Here is a 2,233-nt window from a genome sequence, read left to right on the forward strand (position 1 = left end):
AATCAAGCAGAAATCCTCATCAGTGCGTGGCAAGACTGTAACATTTGTTTTATTTTTATGCTGCAGATATGCTTCTATACAATATTACCCACAATTTTGTGTGGCGAGCCAGAGTTGTAGAAAAACATGCGTAAGTGGCTGACCTCTGTGTTGGAATCCAGAGTCGCGGGCCCAAATTGTATTGTTTACAATACACGAATAATGAGTATCGCTCTCCTTTTATACATACACACCTAAATGTATCTGTCTGTCTGTCTGTCTGTCTGTCTGTCTGTCTGTCTGTCTGTCTGTCTGTCTGTCTGCCTGCCTGCCTGCCTGCATGCCTGTGTGTCTGTCTGTCTGTGTCTCTCTCTTCATCTAGTTTCCTATCTGTCTATCTACTTACCTAACTACCTTCTTACCTAATATCTATCTATCTATCTATCTTCGCATATTTGGTCTCTCGCTCTCTCTCCTTCTCCCTCTCTATACATGTATGTGTGTCTATGTGTATATATACATACATACATACATACATACATACATACATATATATATATATATATATATATACATACATGTATATATACTTACGTACATAAACTTGTAGAGCAATACATGGATTCATAGAATCATGCGGCTATCACAGAAAGCTCTTCTCGTGGACCCAGCTATCGTACCTCATAATAGTGAAGAGCATAATGCAGAATTCTCTGCAGATGAAGTCCAGGAGATGTAATAGATAAAATTATTTCAAGAGGAGTACAAAAGCCTTAAAATCTCAAGAGATATGTGAGGTGAATGTATTTATTCAACCACTGGTTATCTCTAAGATTACGGCTGTTTCGCAGCCTTACTTATGTAATGATAATTTTCGTGCATGATAAATTGTTTTTACTTGTCAGCACCAATATACTCAGAGATGAAGTATTGGCATAAAGATGATGTTCTGGTGATCTGGTGTGTCGGCCTCCTTTACCTGCATTGGTAAGGACTGTGTTAACGAAGTCACGTATTGTCCTTAGCTTCAAAAGGCGGAGCAGATAAAACAGGGGGCGACTGATGAAGGGAATGTTCTCTATGTTGCATGTCTCATTCTCTATTTGTTTTTTTCGTTGTTCGAAGAAGTTCGTTTTCTATGTTTTTTTAATTTTTATGTTTCCATTTCTCATTGTGTCTACGTTTTATTGATGCCCTGTACTCATATGTGCATGTATATATATATATATATGTAAGTATGTACATAAATGTTTTTCCTTTAGTTTCAGCTCAGAGCTGCGGCCATGCTGATGCACCACGCATCCTTTTCCAAGTAAGTTTTATCTATCTATCTATCTATAAACATATAGGTTATATTCACATAAAAGAAAAGAAGAAAATGGACATTGGGAAGTTAATAATTGTTTATTATTTACAGCAAATTAATCATCATTCCTTACAGCTGTTTCAAGGAATACTCGGTAAATATTAAGTAAATATTAAATTTATATGATCTGAGCATTATATCTTCCGAGGGGAAAAAATACCCTTGGATGTTTCATTATTGCAGACTGAATGCTAATGTTTATGATTTGTATTCCTATATTTCAGGCGATGGGTTTGCAGGTTGGTTGGAAATGAAATAGAGTCCGTAAATAGAATTAGAACAATAAATGAATAAATTAAATAGAGATAATAGAAGAAATTCAAATATAAGTAAGGTAAGTTTATAGTTAATAAAAGAATGCAATGTTCGTTTATATGGTTTATATAAAGTTAAGAAAATTTATATATATGCAAATACACTCCCATGCATATCACACATACATATAGGTATCAAATTCAGAATTAACACATTCTAAATCTCGCAGAGAGACTTATGCTGTTGTAATACAATGAAGTAGTTGTATGCCGTCAACTTAATGTGACAGTTCCATGAAGGAAATAATACTACTGTTGGTTAGACCTAGGAAGCTGCACCGCTTTCTGTCGGCCTTGACACATTTCCTGTGTCCTTTACACATTTCATGTGTCAAGGCCGATAGGAAGCGGTGCAGCTTCCTAGGTCTGACCGACTGTAGTATCATTCCCTTCAGGGGACTGTCACATTAATTTGACAGCATACAACTACTTCATACATGTATCAGTACATCCATACATATACACAGAGACAGACGAATATACTCACGTATATACATGCATCCACACGTACACACATATGCGCGCACATATATATATATATATATATATATATATGTATATATATGTATATATA

At 35.3% G+C, this 2,233-nt stretch overlaps 1 protein-coding gene across 1 annotated transcript in view; it reads left to right on the forward strand.

Annotated features, from left to right (window-relative positions):
• The first annotated feature begins 613 nt into the window (after window positions 1–613).
• Window positions 614–2,233, forward strand: part of LOC106877805 (ABC transporter G family member 7-like) — an 81,550-nt gene continuing 79,930 nt past the window's right edge. The window contains exon 1 of the mRNA XM_052975136.1: window positions 614–714. Coding sequence (XP_052831096.1) covers window positions 614–714 — 101 coding nt within the window. The remainder of the gene's footprint in view (window positions 715–2,233) is intronic.

Source organism: Octopus bimaculoides, chromosome 2 (genome assembly GCF_001194135.2).
Source record: "Octopus bimaculoides isolate UCB-OBI-ISO-001 chromosome 2, ASM119413v2, whole genome shotgun sequence".
Taxonomy (NCBI): Eukaryota; Metazoa; Mollusca; class Cephalopoda; order Octopoda; family Octopodidae; genus Octopus; species Octopus bimaculoides.